The sequence below is a fragment of the Emys orbicularis genome, chromosome 20 (assembly GCF_028017835.1).
Source record: "Emys orbicularis isolate rEmyOrb1 chromosome 20, rEmyOrb1.hap1, whole genome shotgun sequence".
Classification (NCBI taxonomy): Eukaryota; Metazoa; Chordata; order Testudines; family Emydidae; genus Emys; species Emys orbicularis.
Window position 1 is genome coordinate 1,653,778 of NC_088702.1, and position 27,497 is coordinate 1,681,274.

The window sequence follows — 27,497 nt, forward strand, 5'->3', positions numbered from 1 at the left end:
CCCTCAGTAGGCAGGGGGCCGGTCAGCCCCGCGTGCTGCTCATGCGCTCACCCAGCAGCCAGTACGTCCGCATCTTGCCCTTGCCCTGCGGGAGGAGAGGAAGCTCAGGGGGGGATCCCGGGGTGCTCCCCCCATCCCCATGCAGGGCCCCAGGCAGCCTGGCCTGGGAGCGGGGTGCAGGCCAGGGGCAGAGTCCGCTCCGACGGGTGTTAGGAGATGTGGCAGGGTCGGGGGCAGCCCAACCCAGGCGGGGCTCGAGGGAGGGAGGGTGGGGGGGGGGGGAGGCAGCTGGCTGTGCACAGGAACAGGACTCCATGGGGAGGGTACTAGTGCCCGGGGGAAGACAGTGGCGGGGGGACTGATGAGGCTGGTGGGGGCAGGGGGAGGCCATGCTTCCATCACCTTCATCTCCACATCCCCACGCAGCTCCAGCTCGAAGCAGCCGACCTCCTCCAGGACGCTCTTGGTGGCTGACGACAGGTGGATCTTCAGGGCTGGAACCACAGACAGGGGGCTGTGGGTAGCGCGGGGACATGGCCCCCCTGCCCACAGAGACCCAGCCCCCTCCAGCTCCCTGCAGCCACCTGCCCGGCCTCGGCTCAGCTCCTGCAGAGGACGACTGGCCCCGTCCAGCCAGCTTCAGCCACCCACTCCACTCTGCTGGCCCCCCTGCTCCCCAGCACCCCTCCCCACTCCCCACCCAGTGCTCCCCTCTGCCCCCCATTTGCTGGCACCACCCTCCCGCCGCAGTACCCCCCTCTGCCCCCCACACCTCAGCCCTGTGCCTGGCCCCTTTACCTTCCCCATTGGACTCCATCCGTGAGGCCGTGTTCACCGTGTCCCCAAAGAGGCAATAACGGGGCATCTTCAGACCGACCACCCCCGCGCAGACCGGGCCTGGGACAGGAGAGAGAGAGTTGGCCACCCCACTGCAGGCTGCGCCCAGGGCTGACCCCTCCCCTGCCCGGATCACATACATTCGAATCAACCAGCCCTTGCACTGATAGTGCTGGGCTTGTGCAAAGGGCCTCGCACGCTAGTGGCTCCCTGGGTGCGGCTGGGAAAGTCCCCAGCCAGCCGGTGGTAGAGCTAGGAATGGAACTCAGGAGTCCTGGCCCTCAGTCTCCCCCCGCCCCAACCACTAGACCCCATTCCCTTACCAAAAGCTGGGAATGGAACCCAGGAGTCCTGGCCCTCAGTCTCTCCGCCCCCCCCAATCACTAGACCCTGTGACGTTGCACTCCATATGCTTTATGGAAATATGCTGATGAATATGACATCACTGGAATTTGCTTTACACTAAATACCCCTTGTATGGTGCCATTAGAAAGCTTGTAATCTACTAAGGGTAGGTCTACACTTACCCGGTAGTTCGGCGGCTGGCGATCGAACTTCTGGGTTCGACTTATCGCGTCTTGTCTGGACGCAATAAGTCGAACCCGGAAGTGCTCGCTGTCGACTGCGGTACTCCTGCTTGGCGAGAGGAGTACCGCGGAGTCGACGGGGGAGCCTGCCTGCCGCGTGTGGACCGAGGTAAGTTCGAACTAAGGTACTTCGAACTTCAGCTACGTTATTCACGTAGCTGAAGTTGCGTACCTTAGTTCGAATTGGGGGGTTAGTGTAGACCTGGCCTAAGTGTGTTCATCCTATTTGTTTGCATGTCTTATTTCTATGTCTGGAGTTGGGAGAATAAGATATAAACTTGTATCACTGATGTAAACATATTAAGTGGAGGCCATTAAGGGTGCTCCAGAAACAATCAGTTGTAAATGGCCTTAGTTACTTGAAAGCCTTCCTGTGTACTTGTGGGCCAGCCCATGGGGAATGGAGACTAGGGGTCTTACAGTGACATGTGACCATGTCACACGATACTAGAATCCATCTTAAATCTGGTTCTTTTCCATTTAGAAGCAGGGGTGGGGACCCAGAGAAACCAAAGAGTCCCGCCTTGTGCCAAAGCTATAAAACGGGGTGGAGCAGGACAAAGGGGGCGGCCAGTCCTGAGAAAATCCCTGCTTACCACCTGAGATGGCTGCTGGAACTAACAAGGACTGTACCAGGGGAAAGGATTGGGCCCAGCCTAGGAAGGAGTCTAGTCTGTGAAAGAAGCTGATTGGAACAGCTCTGAGGGTGAGATATTACCTGTATTCAGTTTCTTAATGCATTAGGCTTAGACTTGTGTGTTTTTGCTTTATTTTGATTGGTGACTTACTCTGGTCTGCCTGTTATTACTTGAAACCACTTAACTCCTACTTTTTATACTTAATAAAATCACTTTTGTTTATTAATAAACCCAGAGTAAGTGATTAATCCCTGGGGGAGCAAACAGCTGTGCATATCTCTCTATCAGTGTTATAGAGGGCGGATAATTTATGAGTTTACCCTGTATAAGCTTTATACAGAGTAAAATGGATTTATTTGGGGTTCAGGCTCCCAGGAAGGCTGAACACTGGGAAAGTCCCTGTTAACTGAGAAGCCCCTGGGCTGAGTGAATCTCAGTTTCAGTGAACTGCAGAGGGGCGTGGCCCAACCTCTGGGTTTGTGCTGGAGCTGACTGGAGTGTCTAACTCAGCAAGAGAGGAGTGGAGGGGCACCTGTTCTGGCAGGAGGGTTGTTCTCAGTGGTATCCCAGCTCACTGAGTGACAGTCTCGAGGGGAGTCTCTGTGACCGAACCCGTCACAGACCCCACTCCCTTCCCAGAGCGGAGATAGAACCCAAGAGTCCTGGCTCCAGGTCCCATGCAAAGGGCCCAGTCTATTTAGGGTCAGAGCGAGACAGGCTCTTGCAGAGCGGCATGGCAAGGGGAGGGGCAGGAGGGGGCTTCTGCCCCGTAGAGGTACCAGGTGCCATTGCCGCCCTTGGCCCTCTGTGCACCCCAGTGTGTGCATGGGGGGGGGTTTACCCTAGGGGCTCCCTGCAGCCCATTCCCTGGCACGGCCTGGGGCCACGCTGTGCTTGCTCAAGGCCCTCCCCCCCGCTCACCGCTGTGGATCCCGATGCGTAGCTTGAGTTGCTGGTCTGGCCGGTGGCGGATCTTGAAGGTGCGCACGGCGTCGAGCAGGGCCAGGGACATGCGGGCCACCTCGCAGGCGTGCAGTTTGCCGTTGCGCACCGGCAGCCCCGACACCACCATGTAGGCGTCGCCGATCGTCTCCACCTGCAGGGGAGGGGGGAGCACAGCCATGGGGCAAACCAGCCGCACACGTTGCCCCCACCTCCCCGGACACCTCTCGCTCTGGGCCTTGTTGTGAGGCTTGAGCCATTGGAGCAATGGGGGGGGCATATCTGTCCAGGCAGCTTAAGTGTGTGTGTGTGTGCACCCTCGCACGTGTGTGTGTGCACCCTCGCACGTGTGCACGCCTGTGCCCAGGCAACCTCAGCAGACCAGGAGCGTTGCACTTGGCTGATGCGCCCTCTTGCCTCTGGCCATGAGCTGCGCCCAGCTGACGGTCTGGAGGAAACTCCTCCTTACCCCAGAACTCCCCTTCCTCCCAGCGACAGGAGACTGGGCTGGGCAGACCTGCCAGCGCCTCTGTTCCCTGGCACTGGCCCTCGGAGGGCCTGGCAGCGAGTGTGGCTCGGGGCAGTGCCAGCCCCTCTCACAGAGCAGCAGGAGCATGGCTGGGGGGCACGGAGCTGCAGAAGCTGCCTCCGGAGTGAGGATTTCCAGAGCCAGCCAGCAGGGGGCGGCCTCAGCTCCAGGGCAGAGCTGGGGCCACTTCATGGCAATGGCGTCTCCACCAGGGCAGCAGCATGCGGGGGGCTGTCCCGGGGCGGGGAGCAGCTATTTGTTCGTGCCAGAACCGGCAGTCTAAGTGGAGGCCGGTGTCGGCCAGATCTCCCCGCCCCCAGCAGCCCCCCCCCCCCCCGCCCCGCCCAGGCAGCCCCCCCCTCACCTTGTAGACGTCGAAGTTGTCGATGATGGCGTCGAAGCAGGTGTACAGGTCGTTCAGCAAGGTCACAACCTGCAACGCACGCAGCGGGGGGAGCGGGAGGTGAGAGGCTGCGGGGGCTCGGCCTGGCCTGATCCCCCACCCCCGGGCAGTGAGCGCTCCCCCCCTTATGAGCCAGCCCCAGGGAGGTGGGAGATAGGCGGGGAGGGTGGGGGGGGGGCAGTGCTGAGCCCTCCCCGGGGCCGCAGGTTCCTGCCCAGGGGACCTGGGCTGCGCCGTCCCTGAAGCAGTGACGCAGGCAGGGCACCTCGGAGACGGAGCCTGGTAGCTCTGCCGAAGCAGAGGCTGTGCCCGCCCGTGGGCGTGGGAGCCAGGGCTCCAAGCGCCGCCAGCTTTGAACCCCGGGACGAGGGCCCTGGCCAGCTCCAAGCTCCGCCAGTTCTCTCCTGCCGCCTTCCTCCTCCCCGGCACTGCAACCGCAGGCAGGAGTCCCCTCCCCAACCCCTGGGGGCTAGACAGCGGCTGTGCTGGGGGGCTGGGACAGAGACCCCAGGGGAGCACCACAGATCTCCCCCAGCGACCCCAGGGGGCTCTCACACTGCCCCCCCGGTTACCTGCACGGGGTGGGCTGCTCTCACCCCGCCCCACCCCGGTTACCTGCATGGGCAGGGGGGGCTGCTCTCACCCCGCACTCCCGGTTACCTGCATGGGGGTGCTCTCTGCCGACAGCGCTGTGAACCCCACGATGTCGCTGAAGTAGATGGTGACGTTGTCGAAGGCCTCAGCCTGCACCGTCTCCCCGCGCTTCAGCTGCTCGGCCACAGAGCTGGGGGACAGGGAGAGCGGGGTGAGGGATGGGGGCAGAAGGGGCCTGGATGTTCAGGTGTTTGGGGGGCTGGGGGAGGAGGAGCGGGCCCCCATAGCACTGGGGGGGCTGAGGGTTGAACCTGGGTGCCAATGGGGCAGATTAGGATCTGGTCTCGGGCACGAGGCCCTCGGGAGTATGGGGGGGGTGACGTTATTGATATAATCTGGGACCATATAGATCATTGTTGCAACCAAGGTCCTGTAGTGGCACCCAAATCTTGTATAAAGGGGGTCAAATGGGGTGTCTAAGACAAGGTTATGGTTTACTGGTTATGATTAGGCTGTCTATATGTGTGTATCAATTTTGTAGTTGAAGTTATGAATATTGGCTCTATACTGTCTGTATTTCAGACTTATGCTATGCTGCTGGGTGACATCCCAGACAAGCTGGTGTTAGCTCTGCCTAGCCTGCTTGATGGCCCATTAAGGACCATCAGCTATACAATGGACCCATTGAGAGAAGGCAAATATGCCTTCAGACTCAGCAAAGTATGCAGGAACTTGCCCATGTGACTCCAGACTCCATTTTGCTGTAATTTTCCACAGTAAGGACAAAGAGGTGTTCTTACACCTGGAAAAGACTATATAAGGCTGATGCCTCATCTCCATCTTGTCTTCAATCCTGCTTCATACCTCTGGAGGAACTTTGCTACAAGCTGAAGCTTTGAACAAAGGACTGAGGACCCATCCCAGCGGGGGATGTATTCCAGAGACTTGATTTGAACCTGCAGTTTATTCTATCGCTGCTGCAAGCCTGAACCAAAAACTTTGCCATTACTGTATGTAATTGATTCCATTTAACCAATTCTAACTCTCATCTCTATCTTTTTCCTTTTATGAATAAACCTTTAGATTTTAGATTCTAAAGGATTGGCAACAGCGTGATTTGTGGGTAAGATCTGAGTTGTATATTGACCTGGGTTTGGGGCTTGGTCCTTTGGGATCAGGAGAACCTTTTTCTTTTACTGGGGTCTTGGTTTTCATAACCATTTGTCCCCATAACGAGTGGCACTGGCGGTGATACTGGGAAACTGGAGTGTCTAAGGAGATTGCTTGTGAGATTTGCGGTTAGCCAGTGGAGTGAGACCGAAGTCCTCTTAGTCTGGCTGGTTTGGTTTGCCTTAGAGGTGGAAAAAACCCCAGCCTTGGGCTGTAACTGCCCTGTTTGAGCAATTTGTCCTGAGTTGACACTCTCAGTTGGGTTCCGCCAGAACCGCATTGTCACAGGGGGTTAAGGAGCCTGCCTGGGGCGGGTGGGTCCGGCCCATCACTCACTGGGGCAGGATCTGGTAGAGCAGGGCCTCGGCCTTGCGCTTCTCCTCCAGGTAGGCCTGCGTCCGCTCCTCCACCAGCTCCTCCAGGTTGTTGGCGTACTGCTCCATGCGCGACAGCAGGTTGTCCAGGATGTTGCTGGTGTTCTCCCTGCAACGCACGGGGCCGTGAGGATGCTGGGCCGCGGGAACGACCCTTTCTCCCACCCTCGCAGCTCCCTCTCCTCCAGACCTCACGCCAGCCACGTAGCCAGCACAGCCCCCCACTCGCTCCCTCTCCCACCCTCGCAGCTCCCTCTCCTCCAGACCTGGCCGGGGGTGGGGCACCCCACACCAGCCACGCAGCCAGCACAGCCCCCCACTCGCTCCCTCTCCCACCCGAGGACAGGGACTCGATGGAATCACCAGGGTGGAAGCGGCCAGGGGCAGGGCCCCACGACCAGCCAACAGGGGGCAGGCTCCAGGGGGGCAGCTCGGTCCCACCCGTCCCTCCATGGGCTGGCGACTCGAGCGTGGCCTGTGCCAGGAGGAAGGGGGGGGGCAGTGGGGAGCGTCTGATTGAGGAGTCTGTGGCTTGGGAGGGCTGATGAGGGGGCTGGGAGTGACGGGGGCGGGACGGGGGCGCTCACCTGTTGAACTTGCGGAGCAGGACCTTGATCTGGTTGAAGTCCGGCCGCTCCAGCACGTCCTCGGCCCAGCAGTGCTGCATGAGCTGCCCCAGCTCCTCGATGTGGCAGGCCACGTTCACGGAGGGCCGGAAGTAGGGGCGCTCGCCGCTCTTCACCCGCTCGATGATCTCTGAGGGTGGGGGGGGGGGGTGAGCCAGGGGCCCCATGGGCAGCAAGGCACAGGCCCAGATGCCCCCCCAGGGGCCACAGCCCAGGCTCACATTCCTGCATCAGCCTCCCCTCAGTGCCCCACTTGGCTCTAGTGCTGAGCACACAGGATGGGACTCAGGACTCCTGGGTTCTCTGCCTGGCTCCGCCGCTTTCCCCTCCTGGCTGCCTTCCAGCTGGCCGGTGGGTTGGGGCTCTTGGCTGACCACCCTCCCCTCCTTCAACCCTGCTTTCCTGGCACCTGTCCAGGGAACGGACCCCCCCATCTGCCCCAAATACGGGCTCTCCTGTGGGGGGCCAAGCCCGGCTTCCCTCAGCCCAGGATTCCAGCCAGCACCTGCCCCGCTGGCACTCCGCTCCCTGGCCTCCACCAGCCCCACAGAGGCTTCTCTCCCAGCACACTGCCCCAGGGGAGGGGGGAACGCCCCATTTACACAGCCAGCTCCCCAAAGGGCACTCCCTCTGCTCTGGGGCACCAGCCCCCCTGCAGGGCTCACCCCCCCCCCACTCTCACCTTTGGGGCTCAGGTCCAGCCCCTCCACGTAGAAGACCCCGTTGCGCAGGGCTATCTCCTGCAGGATGATCCCAAAGCTGTATACGTCGCCTTTCTGGGTGCCCCGGGCCAGGGGCACCTCCATGCGCAGCAGCTCGGGCGCCGTCCACAGCTTCTCTGGGGGGGGGCGAGGAGACAGGGTCAGCCGGAGCAGGGGAAGGGGCACGGCCAGGCCGGCAGGAGGGAAGACACGAGGGTTGGCGTGGCTGCCCCGCTGCATTGTGGGTACTGCCGCCTGGGGCCTTCCAGCCGGGCTGGGGCTTGGAGGGCCTGGATCCGAGCCTTAGGGCTTCCCCCCCAGCTGACCCGGCCTGGGACTAGCAGGGCGGGATGGGGTGGCTAGTGAGGGTCAGGGGGTGGCATGGCTGGGACCAGCGGGGGAAGGGGGGCTTGCCTGGGACCAGCGGGGGTTGGGGGCCCGTGGCTGGTGAGGGTCGGGGGGGCATGGCTGGGACCAGCAGGGAAGGATGGGGCAGCCAGTGGCCAGCCGAGTGAGCAGGCTAGAGCTGGGGCTGTGTCCACCCCCGAGGGACCCCCCCCCCCCGTTTCCAGGGGCCCCCGGGGCGCCGCGGCCCTCACTGGCGAAGAGCGCGTGGGAGTCGTCGGAGTCGGGGGCCAGGCGGAAGCTCTCCAGCCCGTAGTCCGTGATCTTGAGCACGAAGCGGCTGTCCACCACACAGTTGGAGGACTTGAGGTTGCCATGGGAGACGATCACCCCGTTGTGCAGGAACAGCATCCCCTGGGGGGCAGAGAAGCGGGGTGGGGGGTGCCGGAGCCTCAGCCTGGGACCTTCTTCAGCGAAGGCCAGATCCCCTGCCAGGCCTTGCCAGGGGGCAGCAGGGGGGCTGCAGAGCTGGTGCCTGGGTCAGAACTGGGCTCAGAGGCCCCATGGGGAAGGCAAAGGACTGCGTATGGGCATTGGGCAGTGCAGGGAGCTGGAGGGGGCACTGCAGGGGCAGGCAGGTGCGGGGAGGCAGAGGGTCTGGGGGCTGCTGGGGGCCGGGGGCTGCAGGGGCCAGGCAGAGGGCTGGGTGCAGGGGACTGGGGGGGGGGGTGCTGCGGGGGCAGGCAGAGGGCTGGGCGCAGGGGACTGGAGGGGGCGGGTGCTGCGGGGGCAGGCAGAGGGCTGGGCGCAGGGGACTGGGGGGGCGGGTGCTGCGGGGGCAGGCAGAGGGCTGAGTGTGGGGGGCAGGCAGAGGGCTGGGTGCAGGGGACTGGGGGGGGGGCGGGTGCTGCGGGGGCAGGCAGAGGGCTGAGTGTGGGGGGCAGGCAGAGGGCTGGGCATAGGGGACTGGTGGGGCCGGGGTCTGCAGGGGGCAGGCAGAGGGCTGGGCGCAGGGGACTGGGGGGGCGGGTGCTGCGGGGGCAGGCAGAGGGCTGGGCGTAGGGGACTGGTGGGGCTGGGGTCTGCAGGGGGCAGGCAGAGGGCTGAGTGTGGGGGGCAGGCAGAGGGCTGGGCGCAGGGGACTGGAGGGGGCGGGTGCTGCGGGGGCAGGCAGAGGGCTGAGTGTGGGGGGCAGGCAGAGGGCTGGGTGCTGCAGGGGCTGGGGGGGGTGGATGCTGCGGGGGCAGGCAGAGGGCTGGGCACAGGCGGGAGGCCGGCCGTTACCTTGACGATGTCAGTGGTGAGTGAGTACCGGAACATCCAGTCCAGCGTGATGCTCTCGTTTTCCAGGATGTCCTGCACGGGACGGGCACAAGCACAGAGGGGGGTGGGGGTTGAGCTACTCTCCCTCCTCCCCCCCAACTAGGGCTCTGGATCCTTCTGCAAACCCCCCGACAGCCCAGTGAGACCTGCTGGTAATGGGGGTCGGGTGGCACCGGACTAGGCTTGGCTGGTCTATCCTGGGGCCAACCCCTGGCATGGGCGCGGGACTGAACCAGGGCCACGTGCAGCCGGCACCGGAGTGTGGGGGCTGCGCTGGTGCAAAGCGGATGTGGCACGGACGGGGCTCGGCAGGCCGAGCGGGCGGAGGGCAGTGGGGGACTTGACGGCTCTCTGTGTTCAGAGAGAGCCGGAGAATAAAGGAGCATGTCCCCATGGAGCCTGGCTGGCCGACAGGGAGCCCGATGGCAAGCGGGGTACCCGGCAGGGACCCCCAGGGGCCTCTCTCTCGGTCATTGGAGGAACTGCATCTGCGCCGCAGCGCGTGGCCAGGAATCCAGGCCTGTCACGAGAGAGGAAATGTGGGAGGGGAGCGCCCTCCTCCCCATAAATCATCCCGCTTGGAAACAGCCCCCGCACCACCACTCGCTGGGCCCTGGGGAAGCCCAGCCATGCCCCCTCCTTTTAATTCAGACCCCGCCCCCGCCATCGCCGCTGCAAAGCGTGACCCTCCTAACACAGGGACCGTCCCGCTGGGACCCCCCCTCCCATGGGCACTGCTGGGGCACAGACAGGCCTGCCCACTGCTCTGCACATTTGCATCGAGTCCAGCCTGGACGCCGGGTCACAGCCCTTCTCCTCCCCCCGTCGCCAGGAGATCGGTGCCTGGCGACCCCACTCGGGAACAGCAGCACACAGGGCGCTGGGCATCAGGCCTGGGGGCCCCTCCCCTGCTGCCCCAATGCCTTCCAGCAGGCTCTGCCCAGCACCAGGCAAACCTTTGCCGGCTGCCACACGGAGCCTCCCTGCCACCTCAGCTGGGAAGAGAATCCAGGAGTCCTGGCTCTCAGGCCCCCTGCTCCAACCCACTGGACTCCCCTCCCCTCCCAGAGCCCGGGAGAGAACCCAGGAGTCCCAGCTCCCAGTCCCATCCACTACCCCCACCGCCCCATAGCCCCTGCGCGGCGATACCTGGAGGCTCCCGCGTGGGCAGTACTCAGTCAGGATGCAGATGTTTGGGGGGTCCGTGCAGGCTCCGACGAAGCGGGTCAGGTGTTCATTCTGGACGTCCCTTATCTGCAGGGGGATGGAGAAGGCAGGGTTAAGGGAAGGCCGCTTGGAGTCCATAGTGCCTTTCCTCTCAGAGTGCTTTGCAGGCCACTCAGAGGCATTGCTTCACCCAGCACTGGGATGCAGCCACCTCTGAAAGGCATATGTGGGGCAGGCCTGTCTGTGCCCCGTCAGTGCTCATGGGAGGGGGGCCCCCCAAGCGGGATGGTCCCTGTGTTGGGAGGATCACACTATTTCTACAAGGGACCCCTCACTTGGCTCTGAGATGCAGCCACCTCTGGGTGGGGCTCAGCAGCTGTTTAACAGCCGTGAAGGCAGACGCTGCGGAGGAAGCCTCTGCTCAGCCTAATGAAGGATTTATCAGGCCAGTCAGGTGGGCAGGAAATTGCTTGGCCAGCATCCAAGCGCGTGATATTTACGAGGCGAGCTGAGTGCGGGGGGGTGGGGGTGGGGGTGGGGGGTCCAAGGTCGCTCCATGATCAGCAGCCCCAACTTCTTGTGCTGAATTCCAGTCCCAAAAGCAGAGGAATGACCCAATGCAACGCCTCCCCCCTCCCCCCCGCATCTCCAGCTGCAGCCAGATGTCAGGAGATGCAGCGCAGCACCCTGCAAGCCAGGCCCTGCGTGTGCACCAATCCCCGTGCACAGGACACGGGGATAGTGGAACATGTGGCCAGTTTCCTCTTGGCCTCTCACCTCCCCACCCCTCCCGCTGGCTCAACCCCTGCATGTTTTCCCCACAGCTGGCGCAGGGACAGAGGGTCCCCGGCCAGCCCAGACATTTAAAAAGACCCGATGTGCTAAAACCTCCCTCCATGCGCGGGGGCAGAGGGAACGTCCCGGCTCGGCGCCGCAGGAATTCACCCCACGCGCCGCACTAGGCTGCGCGCCCCATGGATTGGGGCGGCTCTAACCCAGGAGCTCTCCCCACCCCATGGCCGTGTTGCCATGGTCGGCGGCGTCTCCCCCGGAGCCGGGACCGAAAGGGAACAGGGCCCATAAGCTGCGGTCATGGCTCTGGGGCTGCACAGGGGTCGCTGGAGCTCCCGCAGCCCAGCCGAGAAAGCAGCAGAGATCCCGGTTCCGAGGCCGGGGGGAAGCGTTGTGATCACGTCGCCGCCCCAGGCCAGAGCGCTGCCCCACGCCCCATTCGCCCCCTTTCCGAGGCGGGGCGGCCAGATGGGTCACGCGGCTGATGGGCTCTATCATCAGAGCGCCCTGAGGCCCGGCCGGTGTCCCTGGCATCCCCGCCCAGCCTGAGAGGGACGGGCAGCCCCCGCTCGGTGCAGGAGCCTGCGCTGGGGGAGACCGGCCCGCACCGAAGGCCTAGGGCTCGTTTAGCCCAGCTCCTAGCCTGGCCTGCTGGGTCCCCGAGCTGGCCGGAGCCCTGAGGGGCCAGGCCTTGCCCTGCACTCGGGCAGCGCTTGTCCAGCCAGTGACGTCCCATCCGGCTGCAGACTCTGCCAGCCCTGCCCTGCCCGGCACCAGGCCCCCAGCTGCGGTGCCAAGGCTGGGCTGTGTGGGGGAGGGGCACCTCGCTACTCACCGGCGCCAAGCACCCACGGCTCCAGCTGATGTCAACAGGAGCACCCGGTGCCCAGGCCCAGGGACCAGCTTTCGTAACGCCCAGCAGCTCCCATGGGCCTGAGTGGGGGGAGGGAGGGAAGCCGGACTCCAGGCGCCTGAAGTGGAGTGCTGGTAACCAGCCTCAACCCCCAGCAAAAGTCAGGCCTTAACCACACTGTGCCTCAGTTTCCCCACCTGGGAAGTGGGGAGGATACTGTCCCCATGTGGGGCCTGGCAAGCGCCCCATATGGCAACCAGGGATCCAGGAACCTCCTCCTCCTCCCAGTGCTGCCCCTTGGCTCAGGCTGATTTCTAATTAGCAAGGAAAGGACAGTGGCTTCCCTGCTGCTTCCTTGCTAATGAGTAATTAGCCTGGCGTGGCAGAGCCCCTGCCGATAACCGGAGCCAGCCCCGCCTGCCTGCCAGGGAGCGGGTCCCTCCCCTCGGCACACGGCGCAGAAAGTGCCCAAGTGTGCGACGCCGCCTCTGCTGGTGCCCCCAGGAGCCCGAGGAGTTTACTGGGGTGCGGGGGGAGCCCTAGGAGTGGCTGCCATCCAGCACAGTCCTGTGGCCTGTCCAGCCCTGTCTCCCGCCCACTGGCTGAGCCAAGTGGCCAGGCCCTGCTGGGCTGACAGGTGGGGGGGGGGAGGGAGGGGAGGGCATTTTGCCTCAGGCAGCAGCTGAGAATTGCCCCCCCCCCCGGTACTTGCCCAGCGCACCTCGCAGCGCCGGGTCAATCTGTCCTGACGCCGGGGCCTCGATGGTGCTTGTGATGCCAGCAGCAGCTGCTAGTGGCGGGGTCCACGTGCCCTGGCTCCTGTTTGCACCGACGCCATCCCCTAGTGCAGAGACTCACAGCGCTGCCGCACGTCTACACTAGGGCTTTGCACTGGTGCAGACACACCTCCCACAGAGCCGTGTCCCTGTGGGGGCCGGTCCTGCTGATTCACACCTCCCCGGGCGAGCCGGCAGGCAGCCGGAAGCTGAGCTGGCTCAGTCCCCGCTCACCAGGTGTCCTGCAGCAGTGAGTCCCACACGTGGACCCGCAGCCTGTGAAAGTGGCACGTTGCCTTTAGCCCCCTCAGGTCTGCGGCGGCTGCTCCACACCCTGGTGCCCAGCACAGCTTCGCAGCTGCCTCGCGCAGGCTGGGCGGATGGATCCATTCCATAATTGGATGCAAGCGGCTCAAGCATCAGCGTGAGCCCCCAGGCCCCTCCCAGCTCCAGCTGCCCCCCCCCAAGGCCTTGCCCTGGGCCCCCTGCTCCTCGCGCAGCCATTTACAGCAGCTTCACCCCCCTGCACCCTGGTGTCAATGGGGGTGGAAGAGGCAGGACAACAGGGAGTCGGCCTCTCCCTTGGGATGGCTGCCTGGAAGCCGGGGGGGAACCACAGGGTCTGTCTGCACCCAGCCACCCCCATTAAGAACCTCCAGCATGGCCAGTGCCAAGGGGTGTGGCGGTGGAGGGGGGTACAAGGGAGCCCCAGGCCTTAACAGCTCTCCCGGCCCGTGGGGGCTCCGAGGCAGGGCGGCTTGGGAGAGCCCCCCACACACGGAGGGGAGCGGGGCCCAGAGCAGGGGGGCGGGACACGCCAGGCTCTCGCCTTCTCCAGGGGCGGTGGCTGCCCTGCAGGGACACTGCGCTGACCCCTCCCGCCCCAGATCCTCCGCTAGGGACTGATCAACCCGCACCGAGAGGCTGGAGGGGGCTCTCCCAGTGCCTTGGGCTGGCCCCATGGATCTGGGGGGCAGCTGCAAGCGCCAGAGACCTGCCCCGCCCACTGGGCGCCCGCGGGAGGCAGCAGGCTGCCAGGTCGAACGGGAGGGGCCAGTCAGAGCCTGGGAATTCAGTGTGTGCAAGTGACTCTGTACACGTGTGAATCCGCACACGCGTGTGCATGGCCAGGGAAGGCTCCGGGCTGGGCTCCCAGGAGGGAGCCAGGGCAAGGCCGGGCGCTCGGCTCGCTCAGGGCAGGCTGGGGCTAGAGTAAGGGGCACTAGCGTCTCCCGGCGAGGTCTCTCCCGCACTGCCCTTCGCCCCCGCTCTCGCTCCCCCCTTCCTCCCCCGCGCAGCCCCCGGGGTGGGGGTGGGACTCGTGCCCAGAGGCCCCGCTCCGGGTGTGGTGGCTGCAGCCCAGGCCTGGGGCTGCCAAGAGGCTCTTGGCATGAGGCTGGGGGGTGGGGGGGGGGGTCAGTATTTTTCTCCTCTCCGAACACAGGCGCACAGACCCAGGCACTAACGAGAGGCAGGAGCATCGTTAGCAATGGGGATGCTGGGTGGGGGGGGGTCAGACCTCGCCCCCACACACAACACACCACATTCTGGCAGTGAATAGCCGCTGCAGGGGAGTGGGGAGCTGGGCCCCAGGGCAGGGAGGGGTCCCACCAACCCCCTCCCATCCAGAGAATTCAGGAGCCGAGTCCGGGTCCCCCCCAAGCTGGGCTCTGTGCAGGGGGAGGAAGGCGGAAGGCAAGAGAGCCCAGCCCAGCCTCCTGCTCGCGGGTGCTCCGAGGGGGGGCCCCGTAGTGCACGTGGGCAGTTGTGTAACGTGGCCCCTTTGCCAGCACTGCCTGGATCCTCAGCCGTGCGAGCCGGGCAGCCCCCGCGGAGCCGAATAGAAACACCCGGCCGCACCGAGCCCCTCAGCCCAGCCACCTGCCCGAGCGCTGGCCGGGTACCTACGTGTTTCAGCTCAAACAGCACCTTCCGCGTCAGCTCGATTCTCTTCCGATTGATGTGCTTCACCGCCACGATGTTCCCCTGGAGAAAGAGATTGGGGGGAGCTCAGATGGGGGGGTAGGTCCTGTACCCCCCCCCGGGGCAGCTGTTTAACGTTTATGGACACTGATGGTCAGGGGAAAGCGCCCCCTACTGACCCCACCCTGCCCCCGCAGCGCCCCCTACTGACCCCGCCCTGCTCCCCCTACTGACCCCGCCCCGCTCCCCGCAGCACAGCGCCCCCTACTGACCCCACCCTGCTCCCCGCAGCACAGTTCCCCCTACTGACCCACCCCTCTCCCCTTATTGACCCTGCCCTGCCCCCCGCAGCACCCCCCACTGACCCCACCCCGCTCCCCCTACTGACGCTGGCCTGCTCCCCCCACTGACCCCACCCCGCTCCTCGCAGCTCCTGGCTGCTCCCCCGTGCGCTCAGGCGGGATCCCCGCACCCACCTTGTAATAGGCCGTCTTGGCATAGACCTGGAACTGCCCCTCCGTGGTCAGCAGGGAGCCGTAGTTGGAGCCTCTCTGTGCAGAAGCAAGCGCTGGTGTGAGGGGGGACAGCGGGCAGCGCCGACACGCCCAGGGTTTCTGGGGCACCCCCCCTCGCAGCCCTCGGGGAACCCTCCCTCCCATCTCTCACCCCCACCACTCCTGCTGCAGGGCTCGGGGGGAGGGCAATGGCTTGGAAGGGTGACAATGGCTGGAGGGGGCCCCAGCAGGCCGTGGGGGACCCCTCCCCAGATGGAGCCTGGGCGCCCCCAGCCCCCCTCTCCCCCCCACACCTCCCGTGGCTCCCCCCAACCCCTGGCCGGGCTCAGCAGCTGCTCAGGGCTCCCTGATTGGATCTGCTTTGAATTAACCTCCCTGGATCCATAGCTGTAACCAGGGGCCCTGGCCCGGCTGGAGAGGGGGTCCCTCGGGGGGGCTGCTCGGCCCAGGGTCCCAGCCAGACACCACACCCTCCCCCGCCAGGTCGCCGAGCCCCGGGGGGCTCACCAGGGACAGGGTCAGTTTGCTCCCGGTGCTACGCAGGTGTTTCTCCAGGCTGCTGGACTGGACGTCCTCCCAGCGCACACGCCACAGCTCGGCCGCCAGCTCCTTCTCCAGATTCAGCTTCCTGCCGGGAGGGTGGGGGGGCATCAAGCGCCAGCCCGGCTCCCAGTGCCCCCCACGCTGTATGGCGGTGGCACCTGCCCGAGCCATGGCCAACCACCCCCTTGGGCCAGGTGCTGCCCAACCCCCTCCCGGGCCCAATCCCACCTCCACCCCTGCTGTCGCCTCCCGTAAAGCAGGAGCATTTCTCCAGCATCCCTTTGACCCCCTGCCCCTCTCCCCGCATTTGCAGTAGAGCCCCCCGCCCCATATCCCCGTCCCTGCATCCTGGCCAAGGTCAGCCAGACGTAGCCCCCTCCCCGGCCCAGCCCTGGGGGTGCAGGGCCCCTCCCCGCACCTGTAGATGAAGAAGGAGGTGATGGTGATAATCAGCAGGATGAGGCTCACCGTGACAGAGAGGATCTCCAGGGTGGTTAAACTGGCTGCAAAACAAGGCAGGAGGGTGATGGTGGGGAGCGGCTGGCTCAGAGTCCTGAGTTCGAATCCAGCCCAGGGGCTGTATGTGCTGGTCTGTGCTGGGGGGGTCTCAGCCAGGGAAGTTCCCATGGCAACACCCACTAGGCAGCAAAGCCCAAAGCGGGATGAGGGGAGCATGCCCAGTCACTGGGCCTGTTCTGGGGGCACAGGGTACCAGGTGCAGAGAAACACCAAGGAGACTTGTCCCCCCTCGTGGCTTTGCGGGTTGAGGAGCCCAGGCTGAGCTCCCGGGAAGGGGGCAGCTCCCCACACCCCCGTATGGGGTGCAAAGCCTGCTGAAGGGGGGAGGGATGGAGCCGCACGGCTGGGCTGGCTGGAGGGGCTTGTTTTCATGGGGCCGGCCCAGCGCAGCCCTTTCCCGCCGGGGGAGGCTGGATTCTGCCTGCGGGAAGGTATTTATGCTGGCGGCGCTCCAGGGGCGAGGACTGCCTGGAGCAGCACCATGGGCCTGGGCAAGGGAATGAAACCCTCAGAACTTGCTCTGCAAAGCCCGGGGGCGGGGTCTGGGACGCTGGCCCCACCTTTGCGACACAGGGGGTTGCTGTTGTCGAAGCCGCAGGGCGGGACGTCCCTGGGCACGCCTTTCCCCGGCCAGTGGATCTCACACCCGGGCACCGCGCTCATCTTCTTGGTGGTGCCATTGTAGCTGTAGACAATCTGCAGAGGGCGAGAGAGGGGGGCTCTGGGAGGGGGCCAGCAGCAGGAACACCCCAGGGTCCCAGGCTGCCATCATCCCCTCCCCCCGCCAGCTGTAACGCCCAGGTAACGGGGCCCTGGGTTCGGCTTGGAGCCGTCCCAGTCCAGCCTCGGGGGTGGCTGCAGAGGACAGAGCTGGGAGGCTGGGCTGAGACACCCACTGACCTGGAACGTGCCCGACATGGGGTCCATATCCCACAGTGAATAGTCGCTCTCCCGGTCTCCGTTCTCATCAATCTTCAGGAAGCCGGTGACTCCTGCGGGGAAGGGGGGGTGAGAGACCGCAGGACCAGCCCCCTCGCAGGGCAGCACCCGGGGTCAAAGGGCAGAAGGGCCTGAAAAGTCAGGCTTTCAGGCTACAAGTGGAGAGGGGGATATCGGGGGGGACCATATGGCTCTGAGATGCAGCCCCTCTGGGGTGGGGCGCAGAGGCTGGTTATACAGGGATCCCTCGCCTAGTGCCGAGATGCAGCTGCCTCTGGGGTGGAGCGCAGCAGTGCACAGCAACACCACACAGTACTGGCTAAAAAGCGAAGGAGAAACCTGCACACCGCTGGAACTGCTGGGGAATTTCACCCCCTCCCTGTGTTAGAAAGGGGCCGGGGGCTGACTCCAAAGAGCGCAGGCCCCTGGGCTGGGGCTCGTCTGACAGACCCTCTGGCAGCCCAGCGTCCCCTCAGCCCCATGGTGGAGGGGCCCCACCAGAAGGGGGAGCGGAGCCACGTGGAGCCTGGCCAGGGCATTCGGGATGCTTTCTGGCGGGGTCCCCAGCGTGGGCGTAGGGCTGCGAGGGGAGCGCTCCATCACTCCACAGCCCATCCATCTCCCGCCGAGTAGCCCGGCCCAGCGGCTCCTGGCCCAGCTCACGCCCCGAGCCGCTAACGATCCCAGCCCTAGAATTTCCGGAGAGGAGGAACGAGCGGCTCGGGGAAAGGATCCGTCTGGCAGCGCTGGGCGGGGCAGGGCAGGGAGGCAGCTGGCACCTGGCTCCGTGGACGGCACCATGGGAGTGGCGCCCCTGCTGGCCCTGCCGGGAATCACAGGCCAAGTCCCCCCAGGGCCTCCCTTCTCCCCCAGCCGTTCCCCAGGGGCAGCACAAAGGGGTCTCTGCCCCAAGGGCAGCCACTGGAGACTCCAGCGTCCGTACGGCTGGGGGGGCGCTCACCGTAGAAGGTGCGGTTCCACATGTGGTGGGTGATGGCGCTGGCGTTCCGGACGGTGCCGCCCTGCTGGAGGGTCTCGTTCACGGCCCGGGCATACAGCAGCACCCCGTCGTGGAAGGCTGCCGCGATGTAGTTCATCTGAAAGGGATGGGCCGGCTCAGAACCGCTGGGGTGGTGCCATGGGCTGGTGGGGGGCAGGGGGAAGAGCTGGGGTGCCCATGCTGCCCCAGGACAGAGGGGTGCTACCCCATGCACAGACTGCGGGCGAGTCTCTGTGCCCCCCCCCCCCCCGGTTCCTTATTGGGCTGCTGGCCGGCCCTGCTGTCTCTGGCCAAGGAGGGGCGGCTGGTGCGGGGGGGCCTTACCAGACCGTCCTGCAGGGTGAAGTTGAAGTGGGTGCGGGCCCCCTGCTTGAGCTGCTCCAGGAAGGGCTGGTACTCGGGGTTCTCGGGCTCCTTGCAGGTGATGATCATCACTGCCTGGGGGGAGGGGGGAAGAGGGGAGAGAGGCTGGGACAGGAGGCCTGGGGGAGGTGGTGGGCCTGGGTTTCCCACATGGTGCCTGCAGCCCCACGGGTGAGGGTGGCTGGGCTGGCTGGTGATCTGGCACCTCCCAGGGACTCCCCCCGCCACTGCCCGGCTCCCCTAGGCAGTGGGCAGAAGCCTCCAGGTCTGCCAGTCTGGCCCCTTCCTCCGCCCCATCTTGCTTCCAGGCTCCCTCGGCCCCTCCAGGCCTGGGCTCCCTGGGGAGGTTGGGGGCAGTGTCCCGCCCCCGGGCTATTAATAGCCTTCCCTGGCAGTGCTCAGACCTGGGGAAATTATCTCGCTTCCTTCCTCCCTCCTCGTTATTTGCTGACAGCAAAGAGCAAACAGGCAGGGGCTGGCCAGAAGCAGGGAGGGTGAGGGGCACTAGCTGCCCCCACGGCCCCTCGTCTCTAGGGCAACAGAGGGGCCTGGCTGGGGCAATTTGGACTGAGGCCCAGCAAACTCATGTCACAAGTGCATTTGGCAGGATTCAAACCCAGGGCTCCAGAGCTGCAAACTGAGCCTGTCAGCCCAGTGCCCCTCCCCCAGGAACCTGTAACCTGCCTGCGGCACCTTTATACCAGTGAAGCTGGGTGCACCTTAGCACGTGTGCCAGTGTGACTGTCCTGTGCCAGGTGCAAACACGGCATGTTCTGGCTGCAAGGGGGAGAGCACCATTGCCCCGCTGCTCCGCCCCAGGCACCGCGGCAGCCCCCCCGAGCTAGGTACCAGCACTACCCCACGTACCCACCACCGCTGAGCTCAGCAGCCTGGGAGGTGATGAGCGGCTGAACGTCACGTAGCAAATTGGTGGCAGAGGTGGGAATAGAACCCAGGAGTCCTGGCTCCCAGGCTCCCTTTGATGACATTAGGCCCCACTCCCCGCAGAGCCGGGAGAGAACCCAGCCCCAGCCCCCGCCCCGGTCTAAGCAGAAGAGCACACTCCAGGCCAGAGTTCGGAATAGAACCCAGGCATCCGGGCTCCCAGCCCCTTGCTGTAGTTACTACCCAACCCTCTTTGAACCCATGGTGCCAGCGCAGTGACCTGTAACAGGCCCAGCCGGTGCTGCCCTCTCCTCAAAGAGCCAGGCCAGGCTCTGCACTTGGTACCTGGCCTCCCCAGGTACCTGGCTGGAGGGCACCATCCTGGGCACGCCTCACCTTAAAGGCCTCCCTGGCGTTGGCATCATCCTTGTCCCCGCGTCTCCAGGGCCTCTGGGGGTCAGGGAAGCGGGAGCCCTGCAGGCTGGCCCCGAAGATGTCGATGTAGAAGAAGGCGAAGTCCCCCTGCGTGAGCCCCTCGCGCCGGGCCTGCAGCATGAGCTGGCGGAAGGTGTCCGGGGGGCAGCAAATGTACACGACTGAAGGGGCAAGGATGGGGTTAGCGGCACCAGCCCCTGGACACGTGCCCTGTATCGCCGGGGGCTCCTCTGTCCTGGGGAGCCTGGGCCAGGCTGGCGGCTCCAAGGACGCTGAGGGGACCCTGACCCAGATTCTCTAGCTCCGGAGCAGTCAGAGCCGAGGGAGCAATGCAGGGACCCCCACGTGCCCCGAGATCCTGCCCTGGCCCTAATGCTCCCCACTTCCCCCCCTGCTCCGCAGCCAGAGGGGAAGCGGCTGGACCGGAGCTGGGCAGGCTGGATGGGTCACTGCCCTGGCCCCGGCAGTCCCTCAGGCGGGCTGGTGCAACAGAGAGCCGGGGACGCCCCGTGGGGCATGGCCGGGCACAGGGGCCGGTGTGTGACCGCACGCGCGCACACTCGTGCACACGCACACCGGACACACCCTTCCCCTCCCCCCCCCCCCCCCGGCTAGCGCTCCTCCTGCCCTGTGCCCAACACCGCCCCCTGTGGAAGAGGCCAGGGCTGGAGTAGCCAGGGGCCACCAGGACTTCCTGCTAGCCCATGCCAGAGCAGGGGTCCAGGCCCTTGGCAGGCACAGCCAGGAAGCCAAAGCCCCAGGGCTCTGCCTGCACTTTTCTCCATATTCCTCCTATGCTGTGCTGGAAAGACAACAAGCCCCCACCCCCCGCCGCCCCACCCCGCCGCGAGCTGCCAGAGCCGCCTCCCCTGGGAGCCCTTCGCACTACGCCGAGGTTGTGAAATCTGGAGGAGCTGAGCTTAACGAGCTGTTCTCCAGCCTGCCTCACAAGGGCCCAGGGAGGGCCGTGCCAGGCCCCCAGGACGCAGCCAGCGCCGGAGGGAGGGGGCTTGGCCTGGCTGTCCAGGCGCCCAGAGCTACACACCACAAAAGGGTTGAGGGGAAGGGGGGGGAGGGGCTATATAATGACTGGGAACCAGGACGCCTGGGTTCTCTCCCTGACTCTGGCTGGGGAGAGGAGTCTAGTGGTTAGAGCAGGGGAGGGGCAGGGCTGGGAGGCAGGACTCCTGGGTTCTAGCCCCAGCTCACTCTGCGAGTTGGGGGCAGGCCCCTTTCCCTGCACTTGCCCCAGCCTCCCCCCACCATGAAGGGGGCACGTCCAGGACGGCTGGGAGGGTCACAAATGAGTGTGTGAAACAAACTCCGCTTCCCTGCCTCGAAAGGCGGGTGGGGGCCCCCCTAGGATGGAATCGCAGGTCTGGAAGGGACCTCGTCTAGTCCAGTCCCCTGCACTCTTGGCAGGACGAAGTAGATTATAAAATTGTAGCTGCGGGCAGCAGCCCCCTGCCCGCTCCCCCAGCGGGCACAACCCTCGCCTGGGCCAGGCGGAGGGCACGGCTGCCCGGCTGTCAGGTCAGAGAGGTGGGGCCCCAGGCAAAGCCCCAGCACTAGGGCTGCGAACAGAGACAGCCCATCCTGTTGCTCAGCCGGCCCTTCCCAACGACAGATCTATTTAGCAACAGCTGGTGTTCGTCCCCGTGGCAATAGCAGGCCCAGGGAGAGGTGGGCTGCACATGGGGGGGCACCACGCCAGCTGCTTCACCTGAAACCCCCCCACTGGTGCCAGCAGCCAGGGCGGCACCCGCCCAGCCCAGCCACCACCAGGACAGCCACCGCTCTGGGCAGGGCGGAGGCCAGCGGGAGCTGGGAGCCTGACTCTCCCCATCCACGGGCATGCAATGCCACGGCCCTGCTTACACCCGCTGTGCCCGGGGGCGGCAGTGCCACAAGCGGCAGGCCAGAGCGTCCCCAGCACAGCCAGCCCGGGGGCCGCCCCGGAGACGATCCCGGAATGAGCGCCCGGCACTGATGGGCTGGGGCCGCTCGAGACATGGGGCCAGAAAGCCGACCAGCGATCTCGCCCTGGAGGAGACGCGAAAAAGCCCAGCGCCCAGGGGTCGGAGACCACCCTCTCCTAGGCCTCAACGGGCCGGGAACATCCTGTTATTTTCCGGCCGCGCGCGGCCCGTCCTGTTGTTTCCCTGCCGCCGGCCCAGCTGTGTCAGCCAACATGTCCGGGGTCAGGGGGCGCGTTTGGTCAGCAGAGCCCCGGCCAGGCCGAGTCAGCGCTCGGCCCCTCCGCAGCCAGGGCGCCAGCCCAGGGGCTTCCTGTTGTGCTGACTCGGCGCCTCCTCCCCTCCAGCCCAGGCTTCAGGCCGTGATTTATCCGAGGCGCTTGCCCAGCGCCCGGCCCCGGCCCTGCCCCGCGGGCCCCGGCTCCTTAGCAGGGCCGGGAGAGGAGACCGGCCGGGGGCAGGGGCCCAGCTCGGCTCGGAGAGCTGGGGAGAGTCCGGCAGGCCCTGTGGGGGGGTCCATCCAGGGTGGGGTGAGGGCCTGCGGGCAGGGCAGGGTGTGGAAGGGGGCCCTGCGCCCTGATGCCCAGCGGGAGCGCCCTGCCCAGGACACCGCCTCCTGCTGGGGGAAAGCAGAGAGGTGGGAGAGGCAGCCCAGACCTCCTGCCCTGTCGCTGTCGCAGCCCCGGGCCGCCCCACGCACCCCCCGGCCGAGGAGCTGCTCCGTGGGGCCACGCCTTGCCCAGTCCAGCAGCAGCGATGGGCTCCGGGGAAGGTCCCTGGAAGGAGCGCGAAGCTGGACAGGGAGCGCGCCAGGCCCCAGAAATAGCCGAGACAAAACAAACCCAGGCAGACACAGAACGAACGCCGTGAAATAGGCACCAGGGACAGACAGAGCTCGGCAGTGCCCTGGGAGCCAGCCTGCCCCCAGGGACCCTCACACCACGCCCAGCCCCACAGCGCCTGGGAGCCAGCCTGCCCCCGGGGACTCCCACACCACACCCAGCCCATCCACGGGGTGCTCCCCCTCCCAGCTATCACAGGGAGCATTCAGCCCAGAGTTCTCCTCCTGCTCCCCCCACGTCAAACTGTAAATCCAAGCAGCGACCCCAGACCTCAGCCCCGGGCCTGCCCCGAAGATGCCCTCACCCCCAGCCTAGGGGGAGTGAATCCGAATCAGTCGCCCGGCTTCATCTGCAAACGTGGGGGAGCCGGGCCTGCGGCCCAGCCAGCCAGAGACCCTGGGCTCGGGGGCAGCAGGGGGCTGGGTGTCTCCATGGGAAGCCCATCACCATGGCGCTGGAGCGCCCGGCTGTCAGACTGGCTGGGGGGGGGGGCGTCACTCCGCTCCACTCCCTGCCCCCCTTATGCCTCCAGGGATCCGCACCTCCCGCCTGGGTATGGTGGGGGAAGGGAGGGGGTCACGGGCTGCTCCGTCACCCAGGGTCAGGCTTCCCGGCTGGCCCCACAGGAGCCAGGCAGCTGGGCGGAGGCAGGGAGGCTGAATAAACAGGCTATTGCCCCCCGGGGGTGTCTCTGCTTACCCCAGCCCTCCCCCCATCGCCTGCTATCCGAGCAGCGACTCCCCTCCCCACACGCAGGAATTCCTGCCTGGCTCTGACCCGGGCCGGAGCGATCGCCTGTTGACCCCCGGCTCTCATTAGGTGTGTTTGGGGAGCACGGAGATGCCCGGTCCCAGATCGGGCCCCACTGCGCCAGGCGCTGTACAGACGCAGCACGGAGACGGCCCCTGGCCTGCAGAGCTCCCAGCCTCGGGGGCCGGATCCTGCTCTGAATGACGTCGGCACAAAGCCAGGGCAGGCGCTGACGCAGCTCATTGCTGTACCGCGCTCCCCCGCAGCACGGCCCTGTGGTCAGCCCTGGGCCGGGCAGGCCTCTGGGAGCAGCCACGGGATGAGGCCGGGCGTTGCCATAGCAGCTATGACTTCCAGAGGGCCAGGCCTCTTGCCTTTTGTCCCAGCCAGGTCAGGAGCTGGCTCTGTGGGATGGGCCATGGGGTCAGGGAGCACGGGGCAGGTTGGGTCTACGATTTTTCAGTGCCAGGTGCCCAGGATTCGGTGGGTTAGAAACCCAGTGAAGGTACAATAAACCCTGGGCAGGAAGACGATCCATCAGCCTGCCCCAGCTGCCCCCCCAAAACACATGCACAAATCCATCCATCTGCATGCGCACACGCATGTACACAACCATACACACATCCACGCACGCTGCCTAATCACCAGGGATCCTAGTTGCCTGTGATAAAAAAACCCCAACATTCTCTGATACAAACACAAAACTAGCCATGTTTTTCCACGGTTAAACCGAAGCGCTGACCCTCACTTTCCCCGGCCGCAGTATACACGGGTATCCGCGGAACACAAGGTTTTAGTGACAGTCAGTAGAAGCCTGTTTATCCAGCTGGGCATCTGAACCGAACCGGGGCTGAGAGCTGCCCGAGGGAGCGCCGGATAAGGGGGGCTTGGCTAAACGGGGTTCTACGGTGCCTATTTTTATTTTTTCACTAAATGTAAAAGCTGAAGATTCTCTGTCAAGGGGCCAGTTCCGCGTCTTTCCGTGGCCAGCGGATTTCCAGGCGCCCTGCGACTCAATCTGTCTCCACACCCGCACACACACAGAGACACACGACCGCCCGGGACAGGCAGCACTGAGTCCCTGCTGTGCGTCTCCGAGCCCGCGGGACAGTTAGACGTTCCCAAGCCCAGGGCTCCGTGGTCGGGCTGGACACATGGTGGGAGGCAGGGGGGGTGGGTGAAGACTTTCACTGCCCATCTGTGGGGCACCTCCCCAACGTGCAGGTTTGAACCAAGGCCCCGGCCCAGTTCCCTGCTGTCAGGGCCAGATCCAAGTCCGTGGACAGTCTCCTCCTGTAGCAGGGTTTGGATCAGGCCCTTAGAGCCGAGAGCCATGGTGCACAAGTGTCATCTGGGCTGGGGGGTTCAGAGCTTGTCTCCCCATCAGGTGCCCCTGCCCCGGGCTGGGCTCTGCCCGCTGCACCCCGGCAGGCTGGCGCCCACTTGCAAAGCGCCCACCTACCTTCTGGTGGCCAGGCTGGGGCGTTCGTGGAGACCGAGAGTTTGGAATGAAACCGGCCCCACGGGATCGCCCCAGGGGCTGTGCACTGGGCCCCGAACTAGCGAGCTGCCCTGCACTCTGCAGCGGCTGGGTAACGGCTCCGGCAGGCGATTGTCCCACCTTACATCTCCCACGGGGAGCCAGCCCCCTGCCGCTGGCACAGAGCACTGGGGACCGGACTGTTGGGGGATTAGATGGGACCTGACGGGTGGATTGCACCTCGAGTGGCTTCGGCTGGGGCCAGATTCAAACCCCCAAGCAGAATTCCCCAAACCAGGGCCAGACCAAACGCACCCCATCTCCCTGCAGCTGGACTCCCGTTGGCTCTAGACTTGGGCTTGGAGGGGCCCCCAACACGACCTGTCCAAGCTCCCCTCTCTCACTGCCCGGGGGAGGGGTGTACATTTCACCCGTCACCCCCATCCCAGCAAGCTCCTTGCCTTTTCCAATTCAGAGCCATCCCCAACACCGCTCAGCTCCCCCACTCTGTGTGCAGGGAGCCAGGGAAACCGAGCCTGCGCTGGGCTGGCTGGAGCGGCAGCACACCACAAAGTTAACACAAAGCAACTCGGAGAAAACTTTCCCCCCGACCCGCTGGGAATCCAAAGGGCTGGATCTGTTCCACGTGGGGGCCTGGGAGAAGGGGGGCAGCGTTTCCATGGGGGGGGTGCATTAAGGAGGTGGGGCGGCACCGGGGCCCCTTGCATTGTTCGGTTGAAGACGAGTGCCATGCGGGGGTGCCGCGGTGGGAAGGCTGTACTGGGGCAGCCTGGGGTTGGGCTGGGGGATGTGAACCCTGGGGTGGCTGCACTGGGGGGGGGGGGGGGGAGTTGTGCCGCAGAGCAGGGGGGCAAAGTTGCACTGAAGTGGCAGGCAGGGCTGTGGGGAGGGAGGAGGCTGCAATAGGGAGATGTTGCATAGGGGGCTTGTGGCACCGTGGGGCAGGGGGGTCCCTGGAAGCAGCCGTACTAAGGTGGGGTGGGAGGGTTACTTACTTCTGCCCTTCTGCTTGATCTCCTGGATTAGGAAGGTGTAGTTGGCCTGGTCTCGGTCCTTGAAGGAGATGTCCAGCACGGTGATGTTGCGGACGGTGGGCAGCTGCATGTACAGCCCTTCGATGGCGAAGAAGCAGGGCCGGTCGTCCATCTTCTCGTCCGAGTAGACCAGCATGGCGCGGTGGGTCCAGTTGAAGTGGCGCTGCAGCCCCACGGCGTACTCACCCAGCTTGCGGTGGCTGGGCCCGGCCCGCGTGGTCAGGGAGAACATGTCCTTGTTGTCGAAGCCGTGGGCCTCGGCCCCGGCCGTCACCAGCGGCAGCTTCCAGTGGCTGGTCAGGCGGGCCACGGGCGCCGAGCTGTAGACGCAGCCGGGGCCGATGAAGGCGTCGGGGTTGTCGGTCAGCTTGAGGTCCACGGCGGCCACGGGGGCGTCCTGGTCGGAGCAGACGCCGTGTTTGTCTTCGCTGTTCCCGAACACCCAGCGCACCGTGTGGCCCGGCAGCAGGTCCGGCTGCCGGTTGATCCGGTCGATGGCCAGCCAGATGGCAGGGCCCACGCGGGGCCAGGCCCACGGGTAGGTCATGTTTTGCTTCGGCAGCAGCACGGCCAGCGTCAGGTTGGCCCCTTGGCCCCGCGACCCGCCCAGCTGGCACAGGACCCCGCACAGCACCACCAGCGCCCACCGCATGGCGTCACTGGCGCATCGCTGCCCCCCGAGGTGCAGCCCCCCGGCTCCCCTGCTCCAGCCCCCTAGATCCCGGCGGGCCGCCCCGGGACCATGGCCGGAATTCCGAGTCTGCCAGCGCCCGCTGCCCCTCCGCGCCCCGTCCCTCCACTGCCCTGGGCTCCAGCCGCTGGGAGCTCCCTTCCCTTCGCTTCCCTTCGCTTCGCTTCCCGGTGCTGAAAGTGACTGATTATCTCCCAGGCAGGCAGCCTTTTCCTTCCCCTCATTCAATGACAAAAGGGCTGTTATCATGCACAGCTCCTTAACCCCCTCCTGCCCAGAACCCCCCAGCGCAGGCAGGGAGCACCTGCCCGAGGGAGGGGACAGGGAAGGGGTGTGTGTGGGGGGCGGTTTCCCAAAGCCCGGTGAGGGGGGGAGGAGACGGATGCTGGCCCCCCGCTAGTCACCCCCAGGACTGAGCAGAGCTGCCGGACGCGGACAGGGTATTTCGGGTTTTGCCCAGGAATTGAACTGAGAGGGGGCGTTCGACGTCTGGGGGCAGGCCGGGGAGGGGGGTTTTGGCAACACTGCCTGTAACTTGTTGACCACTGGGGGGGGATGCGGGAGTTGGGGGGGGAGGGAAATCCCAACGGGCAGAGACAGGGACAGGGTGGGATGGGATGAGATGGGGGGGCCAGGGCAGGGTGGGGAGGGCCCCATGGGGAAAGGGTGATTATCAGTCACACTGGGGTGTGTGGCGTGATCCCGCCGTCTGCCCCACTCCTCCCACGTGGGCAGCGTTCCCGCCTGGGGGTGAAAGGGAAAGAACTGGTGCCCCCCACATCCCGCCCCAGCTCCGGGGCTCTCGGGGCCCTGGTGAGGGCACGGCCAGCGTGTGGGTGAGCGCAGGCCTAGCTGGAAGCAGGGCTCAGGTGGGGGGTCGAGGGGAAGTTCCCGGCTCCCCCCTGCTTATAAAACTTCACGCTG

General features: G+C 65.4%; 1 protein-coding gene across 1 annotated transcript; it reads right to left on the reverse strand.

Moving 5' to 3' along the window:
• Positions 1-22: 22 nt before the first annotated feature.
• Positions 23-26,797, reverse strand: NPR1 (natriuretic peptide receptor 1). Its single transcript, XM_065420253.1, is given in 23 exon segments — positions 23-85; positions 403-494; positions 799-897; positions 2,984-3,158; positions 3,898-3,966; positions 4,597-4,720; positions 6,037-6,183; positions 6,662-6,830; positions 7,383-7,538; positions 7,944-8,160; positions 9,031-9,102; positions 10,219-10,323; positions 14,566-14,643; positions 15,057-15,131; positions 15,603-15,723; positions 16,057-16,141; positions 16,718-16,853; positions 17,058-17,149; positions 18,058-18,193; positions 18,421-18,534; positions 19,741-19,940; positions 25,844-26,737; positions 26,740-26,797. Coding segments are annotated over 23 exon segments (3,477 nt in total).
• Positions 26,798-27,497: the final 700 nt, after the last annotated feature.